Raw genomic sequence first — 26,474 nt, 5'->3', positions numbered from 1 at the left:
GACTGTAGAGCACTTTGGGTCTTCGAGGAAGGTAGAAAAGCGGTGGACAAGTATACACCATTTACCATACGAAATCTTTGTTTCTGTTAACAGGCTACAATCGGAATCGACTTCCTGTCGAAAACCATGTATCTGGAAGATCGCACGGTAAGGATCAGATCTACTGCTGTTATAGATGCTAAAGTTACATCTATCTTCATTGAAACTTTGGTTGTGTCTATACAGCTGGGCAGTGTTAACCACCAGCCTTTTATGCTAAAAACCCTTCAATCTGTGTCTTGTTGTCATTTGTATTGATCTGTAAGGTTTTCAAAAGCAGATAATTGTTTTTTTTTCTTCAGTGAATCAGAGCTGTGCATGTTTGTAGGGAGCCTCTTGTTTCCGGGCTCTCTGACCGTTTGAATCATCTTCCCTCGTCAGCTGTCTCTCTCTGAACCCCAGGTGAGGTTACAGCTCTGGGACACGGCCGGACAGGAGCGCTTCAGGAGCCTCATCCCCAGTTATATACGAGACTCCACTGTGGCCGTGGTGGTGTACGATATCACAAGTTAGTGCCTTTCATGACATTTGCAACTCATTCCTTCCTTTGTTACGAATACAAACATGTATGTGGACGTCTAGGACAACATGTCAGCTCAGTTTCCTCTGAATTGTGTAAGGACTTAAAAAAAAAAGTCTTCAGAAGGTTGCTAACATCAGAAGTTGTTATGGAATCACCCGGCTCTGACCTAGCTGTGCACCAGTCTTTTGAGCCTGGGACTGTCTTTTCTAGAAGACGCCATCAGGCTTTCTAGAGCTGACGATTCTCCCCATTATTAACACCATTCTGTCTACGGGTGTGGTACCTGCTAGTTTCAAATGTGCTGTTTTTAAACCTCTGATAACCTGGACAACTCTGACTTAGCCAACTTTAGGCCCATTACTGGGTTACCCTTGCTCTCAAAAATCCTGGAGAAGGTTGATGCCGTTTCACTGTTTCAGCCAGTCAAGTCAAAGACAACATAATTACAAAGACGGATCTCTCTTTGTGAAAAAGTCAGAGTCTCGGCTCATAGCAAAGCTGGGCCTGCCTTCCCAGCATTCTCAATGACGCCAGGTCAGAGAGACGGGAGGAGAGAGATGAGATCATCACTACAGATTACTGACCATCAGTGCAGGCTGTGTAAGGCTGCTCACATTGATCAACTCCTCCTCAGGAAGGGTATTGAAGCTGATTCTTAGCAACTGGACTTAAGATCTCTACTTTGAAACGTTTCACAGCTTGGTGAACCTGTGAAACATTTTAAGGAAAGATACTTTAGGTCCAGTTGCTATGACCCAACTTCAAGGCATTGGAGTGAGAACATTCCCCGTCCTCCTCATGAAGACAACAGGACAGCATGTCAACAGCTGAAGCTGTGCGAGCATCCTAAAAGACTAACTCCTCCTACTTCCCTCAGATGTCAATTCATTCCAGCAGACGGCAAAGTGGATTGACGATGTACGAACAGAGAGGGGAAGTGATGTCATCATCATGCTTGTTGGCAATAAAACGGACCTGGCAGATAAAAGGTATGTCTTCAGCAGTGGAAACATCAGTGATATCAGTGGGGTCAGCTGTTACCTGACCTTTGGGGTCAGCTGTTACCTGACCTGTGGGGTCAGCTTTTACCTGACCTTTGGGGTCAGCTGTTACCTGACCTGTGGGGTCAGCTGTTATCTGACCTGTGGGGTCAGCTGTTATCTGACATTTGGGGTCAGCTGTTATCTGACATTTGGGGTCAGCTGTTACCTGACCTGTGGGGTCAGCTGTTATCTGACCTGTGAGGTCAGCTGTTACCTGACCTTTGGGGTCAGCTGTTATCTGACATTTGGGGTCAGCTGTTACCTGACCTGTGGGGTCAGCTGTTATCTGACCTGTGAGGTCAGCTGTTACCTGACCTTTGGGGTCAGCTGTTATCTGACATTTGGGGTCAGCTGTTACCTGACCTTTGGGGTCAGCTGTTATCTGACCTGTGGGGTCAGCTGTTATCTGACATTTGGGGTCAGCTGTTATCTGACCTGTGGGGTCAGCTGTTATCTGACCTGTGGGGTCAGCTGTTACCTGACCTGTGGGGTCAGCTGTTACCTGACCTGTGGGGTCAGCTGTTATCTGACCTGTGGGGTCAGCTGTTATCTGACATTTGGGGTCAGCTGTTATCTGACCTGTGGGGTCAGCTGTTATCTGACATTTGGGGTCAGCTGTTATCTGACCTGTGGGGTCAGCTGTTATCTGACCTTGGGGTCAGCTGTTACCTGACCTGTGGGGTCAGCTGTTATCTGACATTTGGGGTCAGCTGTTACCTGACCTGTGGGGTCAGCTGTTATCTGACATTTGGGGTCAGCTGTTACCTGACCTGTGGGGTCAGCTGTTATCTGACATTTGGGGTCAGCTGTTACCTGACCTGTGGGGTCAGCTGTTACCTGACCTGTGGGGTCAGCTGTTATCTGACATTTGGGGTCAGCTGTTACCTGACCTGTGGGGTCAGCTGTTATCTGACCTGTGGGGTCAGCTGTTATCTGACCTGTGGGGTCAGCTGTTATCTGACCTGTGGGGTCAGCTGTTATCTGACCTGTGGGGTCAGCTGTTACCTGACCTGTGGGGTCAGCTGTTATCTGACATTTGGGGTCAGCTGTTATCTGACCTGTGGGGTCAGCTGTTATCTGACATTTGGGGTCAGCTGTTACCTGACCTGTGGGGTCAGCTGTTACCTGACCTGTGGGGTCAGCTGTTATCTGACCTGTGGGGTCAGCTGTTATCTGACATTTGGGGTCAGCTGTTATCTGACCTGTGGGGTCAGCTGTTATCTGACCTTGGGGTCAGCTGTTACCTGACCTGTGGGGTCAGCTGTTATCTGACATTTGGGGTCAGCTGTTACCTGACCTGTGGGGTCAGCTGTTATCTGACATTTGGGGTCAGCTGTTACCTGACCTGTGGGGTCAGCTGTTATCTGACATTTGGGGTCAGCTGTTACCTGACCTGTGGGGTCAGCTGTTATCTGACCTGTGGGGTCAGCTTTATCTGACCTGTGGGGTCAGCTGTTACCTGACCTGTGGGGTCAGCTGTTACCTGACCTGTGGGGTCAGCTGTTACCTGACCTGTGGGGTCAGCTGTTATCTGACCTGTGGGGTCAGCTGTTACCTGACCTGTGGGGTCAGCTGTTATCTGACCTGTGGGGTCAGCTGTTATCTGACCTGTGGGGTCAACTGTTTGCCATCCAAAGCTGTGCCTCAAAGTGTTCCATACTTTTGAAAAACTTGTATTTGATCAGATGGGGACTTTTAGTGTTGATTTTATTTATCATTTGCTGTTTTTTTATTGTGCTATGATAACAATTCAATGTCGCTGTTGTGAGATCAATAAAGTTCTATTTTGCTTTTGGGAAGAGAGTTGTCGTATTTGAAGCATGAGTGTTTTAGAAAGTTATCCCCAGTGTTCATGATGTCTCTGTGAGCAAAGACCAGGATTCACTCTGAGTAGGACTGCCATTAAGATGCTCTGCTTTGACCGGTTAATGTGGACTCGGTTCATGCTCTGGGAAAGGCTTGTTCAGCCTCAGACCTGCATAACTTATACCTGCTATTTTCAACAACAGCATTGGAACCAGCAAAGAAATACTTCTAGTATTTTCTGATGAGTTCATGACTCCTCTGCAGAAAGTTTAGGAACTCTGAAAACTTTGATGTAAACTGGACTTGAGTGGCTGGTAAATAAGCCTTATGGCTTGTTCTAAAATAAATGTTTGAGGATAAAATGTCACAGGAATATATTATGCAGTATGATCTGCATGTGACATGTTCACTGTCCTGATTAAAGAAGCTTTGCCCTCAAATAGGAGGAAGGTTGTGGATCCATGTGTCACGGCGTTGCTGCTGAGACTCGACAAAAGCTGGACCTGCGCTTCATCTGTGCATGTTTCCTGTTAAATAAGCAGCCACAGTGGCTGCCATTCATCACTGCATGGCTGCTCATTTCATTGTGACAGTCTGCATTCATTTCCCATCCAGAGGGAGCGGGTTACAGCTGCAGAGACTCCGCTGCTGCTCGTCTGCAGACTGTCGGTGACTGAAAACGCTGCCGACGGCACTTTCTGCCACGTCTCACTGGACCTCTCTGCACACACCAGCAGGCGAAAAATAAAGCTTAAACAAAACTGAGCAGAAACTGAAAGGATAAGCAGATTTAACAGAGTCTGATATGAAATATCTAGCAGGAGTGCAGACGCTTTAAAACTTTTGAATCTTTCTCATTAAATTTCAGAACAATTAGATTATTGGGGTTTTATTGTGCTCTTGAAGTTAAAGCCCCAGGAAATGTGCAGCTGGCATGTAATAAAAGCTGTTTACTGCATTGACAGAGCCTCGCCGTCTTCTCCTCAATTGGTTTCTTTAGATGAAATGAGCCATGTTGCTGCTGCTAATGGATTCAGAGCAGCAGCTTTCAGTGACATCTACGTACTTGAGCTCTGAAATCTGAACCATTCAGTCTAATAAATCTCAATAATCAGCATGTTTTCAGTTCCTTCAAAGGAACGCCACATGAGTCACAGTGACGTCCTTGGTGAGAATGTGGCGTTGAGTGTGGGTGCTGTGATGCTGGTGCAGTGGCTGCAGGGAAGCAGGTTTAGAGAAGACAAACCTTCTGTTGCTGAACCCTTTTAACGTTGTTTTTAATATTAAGATTTTAGAAATAAAAGAAAGCTAAATTAGTGTATGGAGGATTTGTTTATTTAAAAGTGTTCAGGAGAAGCTCCCACTGTCCTGTTGGAGCCTTTACAGAGGAAGGAGCTGAAGCTCTGGGTTTGTCTGAGCCCAGAGTGAGCTTCATCCTGCAGGACGCCTCAGTAGAGCAGAACCGGTTCCAAACTCATCCAGGCTGGTTATTCCTTGTTCCCTATGCCCAAAATTCATTGTCTATTTTTTTTACTTGTTCTGTCCAACAACCGAGCTAACAGATTAGAGCGGAAGGCCTTTTGTGTTGAACAGGTTTAACTACAAAAAAAGGTTATAGAACTTCTAAAAACCAGAGTGTAAATTTAAATAAACCCCGCTTTTTTATTTATTTATTTATTTGTTACATTTGGTTTGTTTGGGGAGGGAGAAGGGAAGAATGTGAGGGGGGGTGGAAGAGAATAAAAGGGAGAGAGTGGGGGATTCAAGCGCTGATTTGAATAGGTTATTATTTTTAGCTGTGGAACGATTATACCAGATCTGCTGGAAAGACAAATATCCCATCCGAAGGTGAAATTCTTACACCACCGGATTTCATTTTCAGGTGTTTTGGTTAGTTTTTGGATGGGCGAGGCTCAGATTTTTGCCCAAAGGTGCAGCCATTTTTCCAGCTGTGAGAAAACAATCTGGTCTTTGCAGCCACGAAACCACGAATTCAGTGATAACCAGGATGGAGAATCCTACAGCAGACTTCACACATGTCAAAGGGAAAATCCAAACAAGAGCGATTCAGTAACCTTTGGTATTACGGATGTTAAGATCTTCTGCCGTTTTTAGGGTTTAGATTCTCTTTCTTGCCTGTTTTAAGCCTCTCTTTGTTTCAGCTAGGATCCATGTCTTATTGTCCCCTGGAACTGGTCAGGTGTTTGAATCACACATTTATCCAACACTTTGCCCTGAGCTTCATGTCAGAAGTGAAAGGAACCAAATGTAATTAGTGAGTTGATAGTTGTCGGTATTATTAACTGACTTCTAAGGTTCTTCTGTTATCAGGTTGTGTTTTTCACATACCTGACATGTTTCAACGGACGTCTTCATCAGAGTCCAAATGTAATGTTGATGAAGCTACTCTTTCATCCCGGTGACGTCTCGTCCTCTGGACTTTGAATCGTCCATCAGGACCAATGCCATCCTTGTATTGGTTCCTATAGTCCCAGAATGGGGACAGCAGTGCTGCGTTCAGCTGACGTTTGGTTGGAAACACACCTGCTGCTTTCCCACCAAAGGAGAAGCTCAGAAGAACAGGGCTGTGGTTTCTCTGGTCTCCGGGGAAACCTTGTTGGTGACCTGTGAAGGCACCAGCGCTGGTCATTCAGGTCCCAGCATGAGCCAATCACTGCCAGCGTCATTGAAATGAGATGCCAATGAGCTGTTGTTCATTTCTCACTGAATAGAAAGGATTCATTTTCCCTCGATTAAGCCTGCTGTGTTCCCTCCAGCAGCGTGAGCATGTGGGGGTTTGGGTTCACACTCACGAGCCGCTGAGTCTGCTGGGTTTGATGTTGAGGACCTTCTGTCTGCAGGCAAATCACCATCGAGGAGGGCGAGCAGAGGGCCAAAGAGCTGAGCGTCATGTTCATAGAGACCAGTGCCAAGACGGGGTACAACGTCAAGCAGGTGAGGAAGGATCCACTTCTCCTTTAGGGTGCAGGTCGGGTTGAAGAGTGTTGTCTCTAGAAGCTCGTCTCAAAGCGGCTCTGTCATGAGGCGCCCCTCTGATGTGCCGAGTCAGCAGAGAGAACCTGCAGGCTGCACCAACCCAACATGTGGGGCGGCCGTGGAGCAGCGGTAGGGCGGTCGACCCATGATCATAAGATTGCAGGTTCGATTCCCGCCTTGCACGCCCATGTGTCGAAGTGTCCTTGGGCAAGACACTGAACCCCACCTTGCCTCTGGTGGGAGGTTGGCGCCAGTGTTCGGCAGCGGAGCCGCCGCCAGTGTGTGAATGTGTGTGTGAATGTGTGTGTGCGTGGGTGAATGGGACTGTGACTGTAAAGCGCTTTGGGCCTTCGTAAGAAGGTAGAAAGCGCTATATAAGTATACGCCATTTACCATTTACCAACATCTGTTAGGAGGAAAGATCACACTGTTCTACTGTTTTAGTCACGCTATGCCTGTGAAAGTGATGAAGATGAGGATGGAACCTTCTCACAGCACGTTTGTGTGCAGGAACCAGCCTCAGACTGAACTTTGCTGAGTGGGACAGTTTCCCGCTGTGGCTTGTTCCTCACCTTCCTGTACGGCTGGAAGCTGGAGGCTTTCTGATCCCGGTCACACGATCACTTTTTGATCAACCTTTTCCTGCTTCCGTTTTCACAAACTCCCATCTGTTTGGGAGCAGATGCTGTCTGTCGTTGGGATCAGTTCAGAGGCGGAGAGCTGAAGGGCTGCGGCCGGCGCCTGGCAGTCCCGCAGACAGACCAGGCCTTTCTTCAGCTGCACACAGCAGAGACAGGCGGAAGTCGGACTCCTGCCTCTTCTATTCAATTATTTGTATAGCTCAATGGTACAACACAGTTGTCCCTACAGGCTTCACAAATGTACAAAACATCCCATCAGTTCTAAAACCCAATAGCTGATTGCTCAACTAAAGGGGTCATCCCTGCTGTCCTGTGTGTCGCTGTATTTCCAGATTCTCTGCTGCTCTTCACCAGCACACCGCTGATGTTTTCACAGCACTGTGCAGTGACATCTCTGGGGATGGAAACTCTCCTCTCAGCTCTAAGTACTTTGAGGTTTCAGGAGCGAATCCAGAGCATGTCTGTTCCGACAGCCACCTACTGGCAGAAAAGACCTTAGTTTAGACAAACACCAGCAAGAAATGAAGGGATGTTGTTCGTTTTATGGAGTGGGATCATAGGTTCATGGTAAAAGGTTCAGTATTTACACAGCTGGGCTCTTTTCCTCTGATTCCTGGTTTGCCTTCTGCAGCTTAACCCTTTAGAGGTCAGGAAAACTGCCTGCCTCAGAGGCTCTTCCCAGTCCCACAGTAATGGAGACTTTTATTCAGGTTGTTTTGATAAAGTAGAAAAGCGTTTCTATGATTTCCTTTCAAATAAAGTGTTTAGACATTATAAAAACTCAAATTGATGATTTTACAGGAAACATTAGTGAAACCAGGAGGTGAAGCGCCTCTGTCCTTCCTCCTGTCTGTAACAGCCTTCAAATTCATTGATGTTCCCAACGTTCTACATACAACATCCCATAATAACCAAGTGAAAATTGTTTTATTGAAGTAGATGCACATGAATTATAAAGAACCTGAAGTATCCCACAGACAGAGTTTGTCGTATTGGAGGGTTTTTTTCCTGCAGAATGCAGCTTTTCTTCAAACTATGATGGTTTTTTTTTCCAGCTGTTCCGGCGTGTGGCAGCTGCTCTTCCGGGAATGGAGAGTGTTCAAGAACCCAGCAAAGAGGGCAGTATCCTTTAACCAGCAGACATGAGGGAACAGGGCGGGGCTCTGTCAGAGCAGTCAGCTCTGTCAGAGCGCAGTTTTCCGTCCGGTTCAGTTCAGTGGAGTCTCAGCATCTCCCCTGGATCTTCCTGTGTGGTGGATGCCGTGTCTGCAGAGACGGTGAACGTTTGAAACTTGACAGCAGAGCCACGCCACGCTGTGGTGTTGTGAGGAGTATGGATCACAGCATACAGCGGGCTTCGTGACCCCTTCACAAGCGGCCAGCGAGGAGAACCTGCGTTCTCTGAGGCTGCTGATTGGATCTGGTGTTGATCCATGATAGATGGCCGCAGCCCTCCACCTGCTGCTCCTTCAGAACCGTGGAAACGTTGATGTTCCTCTGTCTCCCTCTGTCATGCGTCAGGCTTTTTTCTTTCTCAGTGTTCAAATATCTCTCTCTGTCACTCTCCAGTAAGCTAATGCTGCGTGTTTTTTTTGTTCTCACTCTGTCTAAAAGCTTCAGTCAAACTGGGCTCTGCTGTACCAGCATCCTCCTCCAGCCTCCCTGAGTTTAGCATCTGTTTGTGTTCGAGTCCAGCAGTCGCTCGCGGTCTGCCGAGCCAGGCTCCGCCTCCACACTCGTCATCATAGGAGGCAGACGTTGGGCTCTGACGGGTTTTAGCAGCTGACACCCGCCTTCAGGTTCCAGATGGGAGCTGGTCTCCATCAGACGGGTCCAGTCTTTGCTGCATTTAGTGGTGATGTTGAAATGAGATGGTGGTGAACAGGTGAAGCTCAGCAGAAACCCCTGAACGATCTCATCTCACTCTGGATGTGCTGCTCGATTGTCGTCCTAACAGTGTGGGATTAAAAGCCGTCGCCCTGAGGATCCACAGGGGAAAAACTCCTGCAGATACGCAGCTCAGCACAGCAGCCGCCTTTGCTCTGACACTGCAGAACCTTTTCTCACTCTGGTTCCTTTTCCTCAGCTTATAACCGACCATCATCTTCCTCCTTCCCATTAGGTTCCATGCAAAGTGCATCATTCATCGTTAGCTTCATGCATAAATATAAATATGGCTTGATTATGCTTTTATTTCATGTATTTGTCTTTAAGTAACACTATCCTCTAAAGTCAGGAAGAAACAAATGTGGTTTGTTTCAATCGCAGATTCATTCCAGCAGATTTTCTTAGGATGTAGATGCTGGACAAAACAGTTTAGCATCAAATGCAATGTTATACTGAATCATTTATAGTATTTCATCATGAAGCACCATCAGAACGTAATTTGACCAACAGAGGTTCTGACATCATTTACTGTAGGTTTAAAATAATAATAATGTATAAATAAATGATTGTAATTGTTAAAAATGTCTATAACTAATGACTGTATGTAATTAAATAGTATATTTTTCTGTTTTTGCTATTAAGTCAAAAAAAACAACCTGAAGGGTCACCTCTGTTCTCTGCTTGTCCATAAACTGAGTGGAGAAGAAACAGCCCCATCTGGTGGTGGTGAAGGGGAACTACAGCCAGTTTCTAGCTCAGTCACTGTTTTTTCAGAGGAAAACAAACAATAGTTTAGCAGAAAATGGAGTTGAGCCTTTTTTTAAGCTTTGTGGTTTCATATGTGAGCATCTTCCTTAACGTGGTCTTCAGTGATCGACATCAAGTTGGACAAACCTCAGGAGCCGCAGACCACTGAAGGCAGCTGCTCCTGTTAAGGTGCAGCCAGCACCTGGAAAGCCGTTTACACCGCCTGCTTGTTGTGTTGCCCCCCCATCGTTTAACCTGCGTTTGACTTTTGCACGCTGAGGTTCTAGCCTCTTCACCGGATCACTGGTCAATGGCTGGAAAAGTAACATGTGACATTTGATCTACTTTGTGAAAGAAACTGTCAAATAATGTCAGTTCAGAAGAATCAGAAAAACTTGTTAAAAATCAAGGGAAGATTCTGTGTAAATACACACGGTAGTGTAGGAAATGTGCTTCACTTTGATTTTTCTTGTAATTCTCAGAGAAGTCATTCCCAAACGCATTTCCCTCTGGGAAAAGGAGGAGGAGGAGGGATGCCACTGCTGTGGCCCCTCCCTCTGTCTCCTCCACCTCCATGGCAGCGCCTCCTGCTGGGGGCCCAGCTGCCGTCTGTGCTGCAGATGTTGCTGAACATGTGGAGTTGTGCACACACAGCCTGTGAGGGACCATCACACAGTGACCTGATTGTTTGGTTCGGTTAAAAACGGCTTTTGTTTTCTGCAGAGGCTCTTCTTGTTGTGTGTTTGTTGTAAGTGTGTGCTCTGTGCAGCACGTTTCAGCTTCCTGCAGTTTGTGTTTGTCATGGTTTGGAGGAGCAGCTGGACGCCGTCCCCCACCCCCCCGTGACAGAGGACTGGTTTGGACATGTTGACCTTTCTGGTTCTGGCGAGGTTAGAAGCTGGCGGTTGTTGGAAACCTCTGCAGAGTTTTGGTTTCTCTGCTGAGGGTTCCTGCACGGTTGGGAGTTTCCAGCTGAACCCTACGTTGGTCTGTCTTTGACCTGAAACGTGTGCCGCACTTTTCATGATTCGTCTGTGGAGAAAGCGTGTCCAGAGAAGGTCACGCCAGCTCCAGAGGGTCTGGCCTGCTTTTGTAGGTCCCACTGTAGCGAGGACCGGTAAACCTCCTAACCAACACGATGAGCCCAACAACAAAGGAGACGGGACGGTGACATGAAGAGGGAGGCTGTGATCGGACCTGCTGAGCGGCACGACTCCAGCCTCGTGAGGAGAGATCCAGAAACATTCCTGCTTACGCGCTGAGGCGCGGCAGAGTCCAGCTGTGTGTCCCGACGCTCCATCTCAACATTCCCTGGGAGTGGACCAAGTGATTTCACCAGTGTCCGTACAGGCGGAGGCAGGGCGGAGGTGTTCTGCCACAGCTCCCTCTCCGGGCCAGGCCTCCATTGCAAATGTACAGAGATCCAGCATGTCTCCAAAAGGATGAATAAAGATGTCCTGTTAGCAAAGCCTGTGTGGATCTTTTCTCTGACAACGTCTGCCGGACGGCTGCTGAAGACCGCCGACAGAACGGCTGGAATGCTCCACCAAACGTCCAGGTAACTTTCTGTGGGTGGAGAACCGCTGGAGGCTGACCAATGAGGACGCAGCTGAACAGGATCAGATTGGTCAAGAATATTTCAGGGGTTTGTTTTGACGGAAACAGTTTTCATTCACTGATGAGGTGAAAGACAGTTTTGAGGGAATAAACTCTGAAGTCTGTTTTCAATTACACTCACATCATTTCTCTGTTTTCTGAATTCATTTTGTCTACGTCATTGAAACGTGTCGTACAGAGCAAAGCTCTAAAAGGAGGCTTTTTGGGATGAAATGAAGCGGCTACTGTGTTGGGAATGAGCCGCTCTCTCTGAAAGACGGTCTCCACTTCAACTGAAGCTGGATTGTTGCCAAACCTCCATCAGCCGCACAGGAACACTTTTGTGGAAACTGTGTTCTTACCGAACACACTGCTTTGGCCCTTGTGCTATCCTATGGGGTCCAGATGACCCCCCCCCTTTGACGTGTTCTCCCTACCATGATAAAGGTGGAAATATTTCATGTAATCCATGGACACCAGTGAAGATGACAAATCATTGAAGAAAAAAGGTTCAGAGCACTGTCTAGTGGGTCTAGATGACCCAACTCCCAATGTTAAAGCGCCTAGGATAGCACAAGGGTTACAAAGGTGGGGGTAAAATAAAAAAAAAAGGTTTATTTTCTGTTTGTGTCTGGAGAAAACAATACAGTTAAAAATTCTACAAAAAATAAAGCCAAATGGAAAGAAATCTGCTTTTTGGAGCGGCTGCATCTCAATTGGAGCTGAGACGGCGTCTCCAGGCTGCAGCCGTCAGTCCCTTTGCGTCGTGGTTCTTTGTTCTGTTCATGGACCTAGATTTAACCCATTTTCTTTGGCGATTTAATCTGCCGCTTTCATTTCAGCATAAATGAGGTTGCAGATGCTTTGTGGCTTCTGGTGAAGCTTTCAGAGCAGATGGAGCGCTGACCTCTGACCTCTGGCTCATCCACACACTGAAGGACTGCAAGGAGCAGCACTCCTGCACTAATTCAGCCGTGCCTCATGGAAGCTAAAGGCAGATGTGGTTCTGCTGTGTTCATGAAAGCAAACCCACAGCGCTCTGACAAACGACTCAAGAAGATGCAGATGGACTGAAAGGAGCAGATACTTCTGACTACATAGATGGACTGATAACAGATTAGAAGACAGGACGCACATCAGCTGATCACGTCTCTATTGTCTGATTACGTTTTCACGTCCTTCTCTGTTTGAAGGACTTCCAGTGACTTGAGTGTTGTTCTTTCCTATCTCAGCCGTACTGTGTGTGTTTACAGTTCCCTGCCCGCACACCCATGCAGGTTGTTGTCGGTGTGTGTTGTTTTCCATCCCAGCAACCCCTTCATACATAAGCAGGTGACAGACATCCCGCACCGCTGCTGAGTCATGCAGGGAGGTTCTTCCAGCTCCGTGATCCCACTGATCCGCCTGCAGACGCATTGCAAAACTGGGACAAAATCAACTGCTGCTTCATGTTTTCAGCCTGCAGGTCAGCCACCAGCAAACGCCAACCGTCAGCTAACGGGATTATGCTGTTTGCTTTCACTAAACTCCGCCTTCTTCTCCCTGGAGAGTCTCGTCTTCTTTGTCACGTCTGCATGAAAGTGATGATCCAGTTCTGTGACGTCATCAAACATGCAGACAGATGCTGCGTGAATGGAGATTATAATCCACTTTCACGGGTGGGTGAGTCTTTTGTGGCAGGTTTTTGTGCCCACAGAAGTAATATTCGCATGATCATAGTAGAAATGCTGGCTTCACTTTTTTATTTCAGCAGGAAAACACTTGGCGTTGATGCACAGCAACAAGCGGGCGAGTGTCTCTGCTTTCAGTTCAGGATTCTGTCAGACGACAGTCGAGAAGTGAAAATGAATGCAATAAAAAAAAGTCCTTATAGATCTGCACATAAATAAAGGAAATCATATGAGTGTTGGGCCGTGGCCATCTGTTCTGAGGGGGTCTCCGTTGGGGTGTCGGCCCCTCTGGGACAACTGAACTCAATCCCACAGCACCAGCTGGGAGAACTAACGGGGACACAGAGACCCTTCACCTGAAGACAAAGCCAGGTCTTGACAGGAGCACAGATGTATTCTCAGTCCGTCAACGGACTTCTTTTTCTCTGGAGAAACCTGGTTCGCCCGTCCTAAAAATCAGCAGAGAGTCGGCGCCATGACTTCATTTCCCTTCAAAGTAAAACAGAGAAAAAGTTAGTGCAGTCTGACAGCCGATCCTGTTCTCCTGCGTGTAGGCCTGTGCGTGAGAGCTTACACATTGCTGCCGGGAACGATGCTTTCCTGATGCCGCTTCGTTAAGCTGAACTTCCTGAAAAACGTGGGCAGCCGGAGCTTCTTCCTCCTCAGCCTGGGAGAAACACTGGAGAGGAAGACAGAGTCAGAGATTTGAATGAAATGCAGAACTGGGATGTTAACGGGGAGCTTTGAGGACAAGTGTGAGGCTGTCACTGACGTGCAAAAGGCGCTGGCATGGCTGGAATTTTAAACCCAGGCCTGCAGAGGAAGCTCAGCTTCCTCTTCACAGTCAGTTTACGGTGCTTTGGGGGAAAAAAGCACCAGTATTTACCTTGGATGATCTCACCTTCTATGAACAGAGTCAACACACAACAATACTAGAAAGAGGAAATCAATTTTTCTATATGGTGTTTTGGAAGAAAAGCGCCAGTATTTATCTTTGATGATGTCATCCACTGTCAGCAGAGCGGAGGCACAGCATCACTAAAAAGCTGACCTGTGTGTTGGACGTGCTGTTCCCCTGCAGAACTCACCATTCCATCTGTAATGAGAGGCGCTGCTTGGTCTCCAGCTCCTCTCCTTCCAGTTTGAGTGTGTCGTCCTCCTCTCCTGCCTCTGCGATCTGCTCCCACTGCCTGCTGTCCACCCACAGAGCTTCCTGCAGGCTGAGGCCTCGGTCAATGCAGGTGACCCTGCGGCACAGCGGGCAGGCCAGCGCCAGGTAGCTGCTCCTGACCTGCTGCATGGCCTCCAGACACAGTTCACAGAAGGTATGTCTGCAGTGAAGCACCCGGGGGATCCTGTCCATGCGGGAGTAAGGGAAGAAGCAGACGGTGCAGTCGCTGTCCTCACACAGAACCATGGTCCAGATGGACGACGGCGATGTTCCTGCTGAGAGCCACAGAGGAGCTGCAGAAGGTCCCAGACGGTCCCACGGGCCCGGCTGGGAAGAAACATGAAAAGATTGTCCTTTGGTCAAACTTTACCCAGGAATGACAGCTGTATTTATTTCTACTCTAAGGAGAAAAAATGAATTAGAGGAATTTTTGATATTTTAATTCTTGTGAATGCAACCATTTCACATCAAGATAAGAAAACTCATTATTTTCTTGGATAATAACATGTCCTTTTAATAGTAAAAAGTTACAGTATAAAAAGAAGTTTACCACTGACAGAAGAAGAGGAGTCATGTTCAAATAAATCAAATGTTATACTTACTTGAGTGAAATGCTTCTAGTTCTCGTTCAGATCAGGTTTTTCCAAGTGGCTCAGTCTGCCTGCAGTCAAGAACTGTAAATGAACTGTCGCGTCTGCCGCCTGTTGAGAGTCCGCCGCGGCTGGGGGCGGAACAGAGACGTCTGTCACCGCCCAGGACTCGCCCAACAACAGCTGGGGAAGCTGAGCCAAGCCTCCGTCTTTGTTCCTGTGTTTGCTGTTAGGCCGGTGGAGGGCTGGTCGAAGGAGATGACTAACTTAGAAATGGTAAAAAGTTAAAAAAATAAATAAATAAATAAAATAAAAAATATCCACTCCAACCACTTGGATAAAAATGTTTTTCTTAGTGGAAAATAAAAAGCTTTGGGCAGTGGACAATAAAAACCTTTGGGCTCGTCCGGGATTTGAACCCGGGACCTCTCGCACCCAAAGCGAGAATCATACCCCTAGACCAACGAGCCACGCTTACACTTAGTCAAAATATGTAAATATAATCTGTATTGAGATGAAAATGGAGGGTGTGTCCGAATTCGGGGGCTGCGTCTTTCAGTGGCCGCGGCCTTCACGGTCGACGTTGGCCGGGTCATTCGTCGCGCGGGTTGTCTGGATGTTAACGGCTGTGAATTTGGACGAGTCTTAGCCGTAGATCATTCCAGCCGCGTCGGCGAATGTCCTGTCGCGTAGTAAGTAACGTGTCGCGTGACTGACTCAGAGAGGAGTAGTGATCCAGGCATGGAGTCCTTATAGTCCGGCTGAGACACAACAGGTACTGTACGGAGCCCGTGACCTGACATGGGTAAAAAAAAAAAATGTTCCCACGAAATAATAATTCATCTGATAAGTCATTCTTGGATTTACAGCAGATACTTTCACATTTCTGTCTGTGTATATTTCATTACAATGCATTGAAGACACGGAGGATGTTTAGAGGTCTGTGTGCACTTTTTTGGCATTTTCAACATGCTTATGCTAATTTAACAGACTATTTTCATTCATCTTTGTTGTTTTATGTTGAAACGGGACATTTCGTTTAAACATTGGTGTTCTGCGCATGACAGGTTCATGACGTAAGGTGACAAATGGACTTCTGGGTTTGTGATTGAAAAGGAAAATAAAGTAGCGGTCCTCTACACCCAAACGAGTCTCTGAGCTCCTTAGTTAACTCCGCTTTACCGACACCGAACCCTGGAAGGCTGGCTACACTAACAAAAATGTGATTTTAAGTCGTCAAAAGGCTCAAAATTTGTTTGTTTTTGAAACTTATCTGGAAATAAAGCTTCACAAAAGTCTCCACATATTTCGTCTTCAAGCTAGGCTCCGATAAACAGAAAACTTATGTGTTTTTACTTGTTTTTTACTATGACTTTTTCTTGTAGATTTACGAGAAAAAAACTCAAAAATTTACGAGATTTTAAGTTGTGAATTTATGAGATAAAACTCATAAATTAACGAGATAAAATCTCATAACGTCTTAAAATCTCGTAATTTAACAGTTATGACTTTCTTTCTCTGAAATTTACGAATTAAAAATCGTAATTTTAATTTTTTTTTTTTGTAAACTGAAAACTCCATCGTATTTATGAATCCACTGTGTTCTGAAGATAAAAACTTTGATGGTTTGTTTAAAATATACTTTATTTGGGGTAAAAATTGCTTTGACGCAATGCATTGTGGTCTATGGTACCGATTTACGTAGTGAGCACACTGGTTTTTGACAGAGCCTATGTCCGAAATCCCACCCTAACCGTTATATAGTGCATCTTACCATTTTGAAGTGCTGTCTGAACCTACAATTCCCAAATTGAGTGCCCCGCAGAAATTTCCCAGATGTCTCTGCGAAAAACCGGTGTGCCTCGACGCTCATTAGATCGGGAAATATAGACAACAATGCATTGCGTCTGTAATTTTTGCAGAAAAATGTATTTAAATGTTTTTAAAATGTTTTGTGTTTATCTTCAGAAGACAGTGGACTTATAAATAATCATCACAAAGTCACACCCCACCCCTCCCCTTTCGTTCTCACTCATGCAGCCCCGTGTGACACGAGATAGGAGCAGCTGCAGGGACGGGAATTCAAAGGTTTCAGGCTGTTACAAACTCTGTGATATAACAGACAACAGGAACCGAATAGTGGACCAGATATTTTTCCAAGCACTGAGCCGCTGTCACCACCGCCCCCATGTTAAATTTGCGCACCGGACGATTGCCCGTATTACCTGTGCATAAACCACCATCACCGCGCGCCCCCCCCTGACATCGCTTCGCGCCGCCTAGCCCCACTATTTGAGAAGAACTGGTCTAGTGGGTCTAGATGACCCAACTCCCAATGTTAAAGTGCCTAGGATAGCACGGTGTCTGAATAGCTTTTAAAATTCAAGGCATTATATAATGCTGCACTGTATAGTTTTTTTTAAAAGTTAGGGGTTAGGGCGGTAACAGGCTCCGTATGTATTCAATCTCTCAAAAAATAAAACAAAATTCTACAAGATGAAGTTCTCAAGAATTACACAATAGCTTTAGCTAGTTTAACGGACATATTTTATAACTTCCTTACAGGTTGTAAAATATATAATAACTGTAGTAACTTTGTGGGTTTGTAGAGTACCCCAAAATGGTTAATAAAAATACTTTTTTTTGTTTATTTACTTCTCATAAGTTTTTATACTAAATATAACTGTGTACAAGTACCTACCCTCTTTTGAGAATGTAAAAAAATTGTTATATAATAACTATAAACTATTTTTAAATTGTTTTATTAATCAGACTACATTAGTGTTAAATGTTAATTTTATCATGTGACTTATTTTTTGCAGAAATTAATTTTAACAATGTTTACCATACTCTTATTTGAATTCAGTAAAAGTTGAATTTAAGTATTTTGTTCTTATCATATCCAAGTAAAATCATCTTTTTAAGCCTCATAGAAACTTAAAACCAAATCTTTATAATAAAAAAGGATTTCTTGTGTATTTCTCTTTGACCAGACTAGATGTCTGTACTGCAGAATCAACTTATGGATAATCTTTGGTCACGCAGCATCCATCGACACCAAGCTCTGCAAACCCTGCTGATCTACAGTGAAGGCGCATCCCGAAACTCTCTTAGCAGATCAACAGACCAGATTAGTTTTAACCCTTTTGCTATCCTGGGAGTTGGGTCATCTAGACCCACTAGAGAGTGCTCTGAACCTTTTTTCTTGAATGATTTGTGATCTTCAGTGGTGTCCATGGATTACATGAAATCTTTCCACCTTTGTCATGGTAGGGAGAACACGTCAAAGTAAGGGTGTAGTCATCATTTTGTGTGCTTAGAGATAATAAACAAAAATGATTTTCCAAGCCAAAAAAGGAGGGCTCGTCCGGGATTTGAACCCGGGACCTCTCGCACCCAAAGCGAGAATCATACCCCTAGACCAACGAGCCACGTTAAACGGAGATAGAAATTCTGACTTATTCTTTAAACTATCACCTGCAGGCTATGTATTCTACTTTGTGAAATTGAATTGTACTATTATTACTCTCAATGACATCGCTAAGAAAATATGCCGTAACTTCAGGCATTTACATCACCAAGACGATTGTGATTTAAATAACCTTTTCTAAGCATATGGCATTCGACGAGGCACCCACTTTGTGTGCTTTGAGCCTGTAAACCAAAAGTAATTCGAAACCAAAATAAGGGCTCGTCCGGGATTTGAACCCGGGACCTCTCGCACCCGAAGCGAGAATCATACCCCTAGACCAACGAGCCACGTGCCTACGTTCCCCTCCACAAATGTACTTATCTAGTATAGTTGTGTACTGGGTATACGGGCCTTGTTCTTTAATAGGTTTGTATAATTGCTGCCTCTATCATGATGTGCACCTATCTGTTTTACTTATTACAACTCTAATCGGTGGGCCTACATTACACTGCGCTTTTGGCCTTTAAAAAAAACAAGCCCATAAATAACGTCCAACGTAATGATGTCGTGGAGGATGGGCGGGGTTACCGCCTTATTTCAGGAAGTGTTTTGTAGTCATAGTAGCGGTTAATGTTATCATTGTCCGAGAGCCGCTACGACTTAGTCTTTTTTTAAGCTATAAACTCTTGTTAAAAACATTTAAAAACACTGACGTTTTTTCTTCTTTTTTTTCAAGGACATGAACTGAAGCAGGCTGAGCTGTTAGGACTTTTTTCCAACCATTTAGCCGTTTTACACTGCCAAAGTGAAGTTCAAGACTGAAAAAACCGTAAAACCAACTCATGGAGGCTCCGCTGGAATCCACGAACAATCGCGATCTAAAGTAAGAGGGATATCGCGACACCACGTGACGATCCGAGCTAAAAGTTTTTATCTTTACGGTGTTTTCTGCTCCTGCCTCCCAGCTCCGTGCTGTCTGCATGTGAGCCAGAGCTGCAGGAGTTGATGAGGCAGATCGACCTCATGATCAGCCATCAGAAGAGGGAGTGGGAGGCGGAGGTCCGGGCTTTGGACATGCGGCTGAAGAGCACAGAGGAGGAGCTCCTCGCCTCCAGGGCCACCATTGAACGCAGAGAACTGGAGGTGAAGCAGACTGATGTTGACACGACATGTTAGCACATTTGACACAGCAACTGGACGGATGAGCCTGGAAGATGTTTCTGATCCTTTCAGATCGGATTACTCCACAAACAGCTGGAAGACGTTCAGGTTTGCCCCCAAGATGTAGTCTCTAAATATGAGCAGCAGCTGCAGAAAGTCAGTGAGGAGGTGAGGCCCCTCACAGTCTAAACTTCTCCTGACGTTACAATTGTTTTCCACATAACATTTTGAGACACCTGCATTTCCAGTTGGATAAACTAAAGAGAAGTTACCACAAACTTCAGCGTAAACAGCTCAGGCAGACGAGCGGCGGAGCTTCCAGAGATCTTTCACAGGTAACCACTTCCAGGAAAACCCTGCGTAGGTTTGTCCTGACTCTGAAGTCTTCCCGTTCTTGCAGGAGAATCCTCAACACCCCCTGGACCGGGAGCAGCAGCGGGACCAGCATCAAAGCCAGCTGACAGAGATGGAGGCCCTGAACCGGAGCCTGGCCCAAGAGCTGCTTCAGATGAAGGTAATACCTGGATGGACGTGTGGATTTTAAAGGGGGAGGCGGGGCCACGGTTCAAACTATCTGTTCCTCTGCAGGCCCAGCCGGCATCACGGCAGCACTGGCAGTGCTGTGTGGAGCTGCAGCGTCTGCAAGCTGAGCTGCGGAGACCGCCGCCCGGCCCCCTCCCATGCACTCCGGACGCCGTCGGACAGCCTGAGTCGTCGGGGTGGACCCTGAGAGAGCAGCAGGTCAGAGGTTCCTCACATCCAGCTAAACGTCCCTCAGGTCCATCAATGGAAAGTGTCTAGACGCTAAATGTGGAACCAAACAGAAGAATATCAAAATCTCTGGTCAATGTCAGGCAGTTTAGTAATCCAATAGTCAAATTCTAAAATGTTTCTTTATTCTTCAGTTCTATAAGAACATAACTATGTTTAATGTTTGGTCTGCAGCCTTTAACACAGAAAGAGCCTTTTGGTTCAGTTTCTTACAGACAGAGCCACAAAGTCCCACTTTAATGTGCAGAAAAATGCACTTTGTTTATATTTTTGAGTCATTAATATTAACTTTAGTTTAATAATAACGCTCCTAAATTTTTCTACATACAACCATTTTTAGTTACTTTACATTACACGTTCCTTTCAAAATAAAATGCACCCTGTGTCTAATGACATCCTTCTGCTGCAACATATTAACTGGAGATAAAATGCAAGAAAACCACATCAAACACGTCATTTTCTATCATTCCGTCCACCGTCGTCTTTTTTTTAATCTTTTAAAATCCATATAAACATGACAACATTGGTGAAAAATCCACTTTTTCCTTTAAAATCTACACAGGAAAATGCATTTATGTACCTTAAACCCTTTGCCTGCAAACAGTAACTGTTGATCAGCAGAGGTTTAGAAAATGAACTTTACGTTTATTCAATCGATAAACTAGTGACAGTAAATTAAACCCTTTTCATCTTTTTGCTCAGTTATCTTAAAATGTAAAAAAAAAACGAAAAACAACGGAATAAAGCAAAACAAATGAACCAAAACCACAAATCCATTCTTTGTTCACATCATTAGCATTTTTCTTCTAAGAGCCATAATGGGGGGACAATGGGGCAGCATGTGGCTCCGGGGCCTCAGGCTTGAGACACCTGCTCTAACTTTAAAGAAAATGCTGTCAAGAGAACCAGGGAGATTATTTATGCGGAAAACAAAACCCCAGCAGGCTTGATATTGATGAATTACACATTTATGAATCATCAGATCATCAAATGAGGGGCCTTTTCATCTCTACGGGTTATTAGGAACCTGTTTTTTCTCTGTCTGGACTATATTTATTTCTGGCTCTACAGGCCAATAGTTTCATTTCATTTATTTTAAGCAGCTCCGTTATACATTGTTGCTGAAAATCAATCAGATGACCAAACTACACATCACCTACACTGTTAGTAAGGTTTGAGGTAAAGTGTGTGTTCTCAGCTGATCACCTCTAACAAGTCAATACAATCCAGCAGTGTTGCTGAGGTCATGAGGGGCTGATACTGGGGCAGCAGACGTGGTCCGGTTTGCCCTCAGAGGAGTGGAGAAGCAGTCTGGACTCCTCACGTTTTCTGCTTTTGTGTTTGGTCTGGATTCAGAACAGAGCACTTCAGCTCCTGAAAGTTCAAATGCTCTTTTTGTTTTTAAGCAGCTCTCAGAGGAACAGGAAGATCTCCACATCCAGGAGTCATTTGTGCAAAGAGAGAACCAGAGGCTTCAAAATGAAGCTGCTAAACTCAACCAAATGCTTCGAGCTAAAGATCAGGTCATTCGGTGAGTTGACTGCCGTCTGCAGCCTGTAACTTCCAGTGGCAACCACAAGGGGGCGTTCTCCACCAGCATTAGGAAGTGTACTGTATGGGATGAGATAACTGTAGAAAAGAAACGTAAGCATGAAGACAAAGTTGTGCCCAACTTTGCAAAAAAATCGTATTACATTTAGTTTTACGTTTAACACGTCTGGCTTGAATACGACTTTTCTGTCAAAAGTAGGTCACGGGGTCACAGGCGTAAACATGAAGTCACGAAACATCGATACATCGATAAGTGTTCTGAAACTCAGTTATGAGACTAAAATGGAAAAGAACTTTTTAGAATGTTCCTGATCCCAGAACGGGGAAATTCTCTTGTAACCATAGCTCTGTAGAGAAAAAGCAGATCATAATAACGGGGATCTCCAGACACATTTTGCCGTTGCTAGGCAACAACAGCTGATCGAGTAAACAATGCACCGCAGATCGTTTCAGACCCAGAAGGGAGCAGCAGGAATGCCACTTATCTATGAAAAAAAAGAGAAGGATGGAACAAAACAAAATGAGCAGCGAAAGAAGGCTAACTAGCAGCTAACTAGCAGCTAACTAGCAGCTGACTAGCAGCTGACTAGCAGCTGACTAGCAGCTGACTAGCAGCTGACTAGCAGCTGACTAGCAGCCGACTAGCAGCTGACTAGCAGCCGACTATCGGGAGTTAAAAAAAACTGTCAGCAGAATCAGAAAACTAAACTTTCTTTCTGTATCTGGATACTTTTGCTGGCGTATAACATGAGTTGTTCTGTTTTCTCCACACACCCTAAATGTTTTGTATTGTTAATAAACTCCTCGTCTTGTGCTGATGACATCACTGCTGCCACAGGAAGGTTGGTGGCGATCACAGACGATCACTGATCTACGTTTACAGAACATGAATGAAGTGAAGGGAAAGAAGAAAAGCTGCTCCTCAGTGATTGTTCTCATTGCAGAGCCGTCTGGGTTTTCCTGACATTCTTCTAAATGATGTAATATTCAAATGAAAGAGAAGTTGGATTTAAAACAGACATGTCAAAATGTTGTACTTCTTTTTCAAAGTGTGCACAGCGTTCTCTAGAAACAGTCGTCTGACTCGGTAGAACGGCTCCATGTTGGTAACGGTTGCTGGGCTTTTGTGTGTCAGCTCTCTGGAGGACTGCCTGTCGGCTCAGGGCCTGGCTGGAGTGGAAAACCTCAGAGGAGATCTGGAGAAGTCTGCAGTCCAGCTGCAGTGTTCCCGGGCCTGCGAGGCTCACCTCAAGGCGGAGCTTAAACGCACCAGAGAGAGGTAAATGCTGCCAGTACTGCCGACTCCACCGTGTCCACCTGGACTGCAGATGGTTTCTACAAAAAACACAAAGACTTCTGGAAATGAGGAAAAAGTTCCGGTGAAATCCTCTTTACATCCGGATCCAGGAAGAAGTTATCCGTTTAGAGAGAAAACCAAGACCAGTGGATTTTTGCTCTTTCTAGAAGCAGCTAAACCAGCTGTTGAAATGAGGTTTCTGTCAGATTCTTTTGGAGCAGATGAGGATTTTGTGCAGCCCATCATGGAAACCTCCACGCTGCTGACTTCTGGATGTTCACTCTCAGCACCGCAGACATCCAGCATGGACAAAGCTGCTGACAAACCGTCTTTACAGTGAAGCAGACGTCTGGAATCAGACACGTGTTGTCTGGCTGCTGTTTTCTTCACATTATTCATCTGAGTTGTTCCTGCAGGCTGCAGGCTGTGAGCAGAGGCAGAGCTGATCGCTCAGAGACGGAGCAGGAAGTGGCCGGCCTCAAAGCACAGGTTGACTCTTCAGTTGCTGAAATGAAAAAGGTCCAAAGTCTCAGTCAAGCTAAACCTGTTTGTTGTTCATCTGTGGCCGTCATGCCTGTTTACCTCACTGTCGTCCACTGCAGCTGAGGGAGGAGCTTGAACTGGCCAGGCAGACCCACGCCGCTGAGGTTGAGGGGATGAGGGCGGAGGTTGCAAAGATGACCGGCGAGCTGCACCAGCGTGATCTGAGGATCGCCACGCTGAGCGGGGAGCGAGCAGAGCTCAGAGTGAGCTTGACCTCTGACTGCTGTGCAGCAATGACGTCTCAGTTTGTTCCTGAGCAGGAAGTTGCTTCTTGCATGAAGCATTTCTCTTGATCTGGGTCTGGGTTGCTCAGACATTGGATGGTTTCTCCTCACATTTTCTATATCCGTTTGTCAGATGACTTGGACCCAGCTGGAGACTCTGCAGAAGGAGAACCAGCATCTTCGTGACCTGCTGCAGAGACGGCAGCCTTCTTCACCAAAGGTCGCATGGTTCAGGCGTCCCCGACGCAGAGGACAGCGTCTCTGGAGCGTCTCCGGTGATCCAGTCGTAAATGTGCACTTCTGTATCCTCAGAGGGGAGAGGCCCCAGCAGCTTCACTGGGGGAGAAGCACACGGCCTCCAGAGGCAGGCCTGAAGAGGAGGATGGACAGTCGGAACAAACGGACCCTCGGCATCATGCCTCGGAGCAGACGTGCTTGGCTGCTCCTGCCAGGTGGGAGATGGCCGTCGATGATGTCTACTCACAGCTCCAGACTAACAAACCCTGTTCTCCCAGGCTTCAGATAGACACGCAGGCCGTGAGAGCCGAGGCCCCAGAATGCACCACTCACCGTGAGGGGGAGATCCAGAGGCTTTTTAAAGAGCTGCATGCTTTATCTATGTCCCCCAGAGAGCAGCACTGCAGCCAGGACCAAGACTACAGGCCTCCTGCTTCCTCCTCCTCCTCCTCCTCCTCCTCCAGCAGCACCAGTGCTGGACTGACTAGAAGAATCTCAATCCCGTCATCAAGTCCTGGTGAATTTGTTGAAGACAGGCAAAGCATAAGTCCTGGAAACTGTCTAAGCTCAGCATCTAGAGAAAGAAGAACTCTGTCTCCTACTTCAGAGGTGAGACTTCTCAGAATGTTGAACCAGCTCTGGTGTTTTTAGGATCCTCACAGGTTTTTGCCCCTCAGGAGCTTTCGTCACACGGCACACTGTCACATTTCCTGGAGGAGGAGAGCTTCAGGTCCAAGGAGCTGCTGCAGAGGCTGGACGCCCACATCCTGGGAATGAGGGAGATCAACCACAGAACCGTGTCCAAGTACGTGGACCGTGGCGTCAGGCCGGAGTGGGAGCAGACGTCCAGCGAGCGGACCCCTGTCTAATGACAGGGGGGCAACATTCTGACAGAGGCGGAAATCATGTCTCGACACGAGGGCCTCCTGGGGAACGCTTTCAGGAACGCCATCTTCACTGCAGAACAGCAAAATGACATAAACGCTTCAGTTTATTTCATTCTCACATCATCTCTTCAGGAGGAAGAAATGTGCAAGCCATGACGTTTCTGTCAGAAAAAGAAACTTCTAAATGTGATCTAAAGAACCTGGATGCTCCTCGTGGTTCGCTGGTTTCCATGGTGATTTGAAGAACTGTTCTCGTAGTCTTTAAGGGCTTAGAGAAGACATGGTGTAGCCAAACGGCAGATTCTGGCATTTTGCTCACGAAAAGAACAAACTTTAGCTTCTGAAAGCTCTCAGGATGCTGCATGGATCAGAGCTTTCAGGAGAGCCTCCATCCTTCCTGTTGCTACCCCCCCCACTGAAGCCCCCCAGCTTTTCTGTGCAGGACTGACATGAACCTTATCCTGCATGTTGGAGGAAGGGTTTCTAATGAACAGCACGTTGATCAGTCCACCCTCAGAGAATGTGGTGCAGTTGTTGCCTGGATGCCCCGCTGAGGGGGTAATGGGCGGGGCAGAAGGAGGGTTTTATGCCTCTGGACTCCTTCAGGGAAATGGCAGATGTTTGTCCACCATCAGATCTTCGTCACCCTTTCAGGGTCAGAGGATCTTCACAGACCCAGACCTCAGTTCTGCCTCACAGACACCAGAAATGCTGTTTTTATAGATCATGTTCCTGTTTTTGCAGAAATGCTTTCAATAGCTAAAGTGCTGAAGAAAGTTTGGGTTTAAAGACGACTTTATGACGAGCTTTTATTGGAAAATGTCGTTGGTGTGAACAATAAAGACTCCAGACTCTGACAACACTTGTTCTTAGCAGATAATAAAATCCTCTCATGTATTCTGTGTTTATGTTGAGCCTTTTCTGCACATTATGGGATGCTGTTGGGAAATGAAACAAACCAGTTTTCTTCTTCAGTTTCTCCTGTGCTCTAATACAAACCAACAGCAGAGGGAGCTCTCCCCTCACCGCCCACATACTCCATTTATCCCTTGTGCTATCCTAGGCACTCTAACATTGGGAGTTGGGTCATCTAGACCCACTAGACAGTGCGCTGAACCTTTATCCACCATTGTCATGGTAGGGAGAACAGTTATTGGTCTTCTTAACCCCGTAGGAAAGCACAAGGGTTAAAGCATCTTATATCATTTTCTGCCGCTTAAGTCCTTCAAATTTTCAGCTATTTCAGCTTTTTTCAGCGTTGACTTTGGTCCTTTAAATCAGTCTTCTTCAACCTTTTTTGAGCCACGAACCATGTCAAAAATCCTGCGGCACACCAGCATCGAAAAAAGAAAAAAAGGAGAAACTCATAGTCTGTATTGATCTACAGTCCCTCCACAATCTCACATGCATTTCTGTGATAATTGTGGCAGAAAAAGCTGGAAGCTGCAGCTGTTTTTTCTAAAAGATGTAATAAAAGTTAGAAGATTTAAAAATTGTTTGATGTGTGTTTGTTGTTTTAAGACGTCAAAGGAAGACTCACTGCGCTGAAACGCTGTCACTTTAACCCAATGTATCATGGGAGATGTAGTGCAAACAGCCGCCAAACGCAGACAGACTAACGTCTCTGAGCTTCATTGTTTTGTTCACTTGTTCCACGGTCTGACACTGGATTCTGTGGAAA

General features: G+C 46.0%; 3 protein-coding genes and 3 non-coding genes across 16 annotated transcripts in view; 2 read left to right on the top strand and 4 right to left on the bottom strand.

The window, feature by feature from the left end:
- The window catches only part of rab6ba (RAB6B, member RAS oncogene family a), a 46,284-nt gene extending 35,133 nt beyond the window's left edge, over positions 1 to 11,151 (top strand). For 2 of the 6 annotated variants that reach the window (XM_004067599.5, XM_020702895.3), the window contains 6 exons: positions 94 to 147; positions 442 to 547; positions 1,440 to 1,551; positions 6,273 to 6,366; positions 8,105 to 8,171; positions 9,807 to 11,151. In XM_004067599.5, the coding sequence (XP_004067647.1) occupies positions 94 to 147; positions 442 to 547; positions 1,440 to 1,551; positions 6,273 to 6,366; positions 8,105 to 8,171; positions 9,807 to 9,871 (498 nt within the window). In that variant the 3' untranslated portion in view covers positions 9,872 to 11,151. Of the gene's footprint in view, positions 1 to 93; positions 148 to 420; positions 548 to 1,439; positions 1,552 to 6,272; positions 6,367 to 8,104; positions 8,172 to 9,806 lie in introns of all 6 variants that reach the window. The other 4 variants (XM_004067600.5, XM_011473668.4, XR_002290104.3 and 1 more) reach the window with 3 other exon arrangements.
- Positions 11,152 to 11,874: 723 nt separating this feature from the next.
- On the bottom strand, positions 11,875 to 15,275 carry LOC111947333 (uncharacterized). Of its 2 annotated transcripts, XM_023953944.2 has the most exons (4): positions 14,723 to 15,275; positions 14,038 to 14,447; positions 13,524 to 13,628; positions 11,875 to 13,438 (listed from the first exon to the last, which is right to left on the bottom strand). In XM_023953944.2, the coding sequence occupies exons 2-4, from the start codon at positions 14,364 to 14,366 to the stop codon at positions 13,399 to 13,401; spliced, it is 474 nt and encodes a 157-aa protein (XP_023809712.1). In that variant the 5' UTR covers positions 14,367 to 14,447; positions 14,723 to 15,275; the 3' UTR covers positions 11,875 to 13,398. The 2 variants fall into 2 exon arrangements, with proteins under 2 accessions (XP_023809712.1, XP_078801636.1); XM_078945510.1 differs by lacking the exon at positions 14,723 to 15,275 and having other exon boundaries at positions 14,038 to 14,512.
- On the bottom strand, positions 15,109 to 15,180 carry trnap-ugg (transfer RNA proline (anticodon UGG)). The gene has a single exon. It is a non-coding gene; the product is annotated as a tRNA-Pro (tRNA).
- A 71-nt stretch (positions 15,276 to 15,346) lies between the features above and the next one.
- cep63 (centrosomal protein 63) lies at positions 15,347 to 25,690 on the top strand. 5 transcript variants are annotated; one of them, XM_020702891.3, is made up of 15 exons: positions 15,347 to 15,485; positions 18,859 to 19,005; positions 19,088 to 19,265; positions 19,356 to 19,451; positions 19,532 to 19,618; positions 19,684 to 19,797; positions 19,872 to 20,024; positions 21,461 to 21,585; positions 22,741 to 22,884; positions 23,319 to 23,421; positions 23,505 to 23,648; positions 23,803 to 23,889; positions 23,982 to 24,121; positions 24,185 to 24,515; positions 24,584 to 25,690. In XM_020702891.3, the coding sequence occupies exons 2-15, from the start codon at positions 18,965 to 18,967 to the stop codon at positions 24,773 to 24,775; spliced, it is 1,935 nt and encodes a 644-aa protein (XP_020558550.1). In that variant the 5' UTR covers positions 15,347 to 15,485; positions 18,859 to 18,964; the 3' UTR covers positions 24,776 to 25,690. The 5 variants fall into 5 exon arrangements, with proteins under 5 accessions (XP_020558550.1, XP_078801633.1, XP_020558551.1 ...); XM_078945507.1 differs by lacking the exon at positions 15,347 to 15,485 and having other exon boundaries at positions 18,692 to 19,005; positions 21,464 to 21,585; positions 24,299 to 24,515; XM_020702892.3 differs by lacking the exon at positions 15,347 to 15,485 and having other exon boundaries at positions 18,712 to 19,005; positions 21,464 to 21,585.
- On the bottom strand, positions 18,070 to 18,141 carry trnap-ugg (transfer RNA proline (anticodon UGG)). The gene has a single exon. It is a non-coding gene; the product is annotated as a tRNA-Pro (tRNA).
- Positions 18,398 to 18,469, bottom strand: trnap-cgg (transfer RNA proline (anticodon CGG)). The gene has a single exon. It is a non-coding gene; the product is annotated as a tRNA-Pro (tRNA).
- Positions 25,691 to 26,474: the final 784 nt, after the last annotated feature.

The sequence above is a fragment of the Oryzias latipes genome, chromosome 4 (genome assembly GCF_053564925.1).
Source record: "Oryzias latipes strain Hd-rR chromosome 4, Olatipes_Hd-rR_3.1".
In the NCBI taxonomy this organism is placed as follows: Eukaryota; Metazoa; Chordata; class Actinopteri; order Beloniformes; family Adrianichthyidae; genus Oryzias; species Oryzias latipes.
The sequence above is the reverse complement of the archived record's forward strand: the minus strand, read 5'-3'. Positions and strand labels throughout refer to the sequence as shown.